The sequence below is a fragment of the Morone saxatilis genome, unplaced genomic scaffold, assembly GCF_004916995.1.
Source record: "Morone saxatilis isolate NCDOM2014 unplaced genomic scaffold, NCSU_SB_2.0 Contig24, whole genome shotgun sequence".
Lineage (NCBI taxonomy): Eukaryota > Metazoa > Chordata > Actinopteri > Moronidae > Morone > Morone saxatilis.
The window spans coordinates 258,587-260,453 of NW_023339807.1; the positions used below are offsets into that span (position 1 = coordinate 258,587).

At 36.2% G+C, this 1,867-nt stretch overlaps 1 protein-coding gene across 1 annotated transcript in view; it reads right to left on the minus strand.

Moving 5' to 3' along the window:
- gprc6a (G protein-coupled receptor, class C, group 6, member A) overlaps positions 1-748 on the minus strand; it is an 8,586-nt gene extending 7,838 nt beyond the window's left edge. Inside the window, 1 exon segment of the mRNA XM_035672100.1 lies at positions 479-748. Coding sequence (XP_035527993.1) covers positions 479-685 — 207 coding nt within the window. The 5' untranslated portion in view covers positions 686-748.
- Positions 749-1,867: the final 1,119 nt, after the last annotated feature.

The following is a 1,867-nucleotide window of genomic DNA, read 5'->3' on the forward strand; positions in this document are numbered from 1 at the left end:
CCTGTTACACACTGGACCTTAAGAACAATCTTTAAAAATCTCCTGTATGACATGTTTTAAGATATTTAAACAAATAGTGTGCTAAGACTGCCCTATCATGTTTCTACAGTAGCCCAGAATGGACAAACCAAACAGTGGCTCTGATAGGATGTTTCGCATCCACTGTTCTTCTCTTCTGTGCTTTGAAAAGGGAGGTTGAAGCCAGGGAATTGCATCTACACCACTAGATGCCTTTAAATCCTACACACTGATCCTTTAAGTAAAACTTCCTTTGACCACATGAATAGCATGTTATTTTGTCTCTTACAGGACTGAACTGTATGCTTAACTTTGTTAACACTCAAAGGAGACCTTTCTGGAGTTTGGGTGATTCATCCAAAGAGTCAAGGTTAAAACTTGAAATGTGAAGTTGAAAAAGTAAAACAGAAAAATAACCTGGCTGTTTATCGTGATGTCATTCATATTAGGTTGAATGATCTCACCTGATACATCGCTGTATGTGGGGTCCAGAGAAAGTGTTGTCTTTGTCTACGTCTTCGTGAATGGGAAAGATCCCTCCAATGATGATATCTCCTGGAGCTGTAGCTTTCAGCACTCTGGTACTATTTTCACTGGCATGTCCTGTTTCCAGAATATTGAGGAAAAGTGCTGTGTGCAAATAGATTAGAAGAGCAGCCCGGGCCATACTACTTTCTCCTCTGCTCCTCTGTGTCTGCTTGCTATGCTCTTTCCCTCTCTCACCAGCCTCTCTGTGGTTCTTTGCCTCCAGCAGGGTGATACTCGCCTTCTTAAGCATCTTCACAAAAATGAAAGAGAATTTCCCCCTTGCTTCCTCCTTCACAGGTTACTATTCTCATATTCTCCCCTGCAGCCCTGCCCACTTCTTCATGAGTGACAGCAGGCTGAGTCACCGTTCTGCTGAAGACACATCCGTCATAATTGTTGTTGCACTTGAGCAGTTTTTGACTCTCGTTGTTTGAAAATATTATTTTGGGACACCACACCTTTCACAACATGCATGAACACACCCTGTATACACATACACACACAGACACAGACACACACAGTCATTTTTTTTTTTTTTTTACAGCAGTTTTAATTACAGCAGTAACAATTAGATTGATTCACATAAAATTAATTGCTTATGATAATCAATTCATTGTAAATTGTTTTTATTGTACATCAGCTATTTTGATATTAAAATTATTACTATTAAAATTAAACTTAAGTGGTAACAATTGTATAAAGAAGATGCAATTACATTAGTCTTACTTTATTTGGATAAATTATGTTACACACATTATAAATAAGTTTGGAGAAATGCTGCAAGTGAGTAATGTTTATTATGTTATGTAATATATATTATATATATTATACTCATTACTATTTTAAGTTCAATTAACTGAATGTAATTGATACAAGCAACTTCCCAAGTTGTCTTAACAATACATACTTGAGGTATCACTTTGCAGATTCAACTGACTGAATACTGCCTGTTTCTGATCGGAGAATGAGAATTGGGAAGACTTGGTAAACTTGGTAAACGTCAAGGCCCCTATAGGTTTCTGTCTGTTAAAAGGAAGTTGTTGTTTTTTTAAAAAGGAGACTTTTTTTGATCATTTTCCTAGACAAGTTGGCGCAATAAAAATTAATTAAAACATTTATTTGAATTGAATCCAAATCCTGAGTTTGGTTTGTCAATTCTAGAAACATGGCGGTTTAACAAGGTGGACTCATGAAGGGCGACGTTGGAATCTATAGATAAAAGCGTGTCATTCTAAGGTAATGAAAACAGAACGATTCTTATATTCAGGTGATTTTATGCTAATGAGAACATTTAACTTTAATATTATATTCCATTTATGAC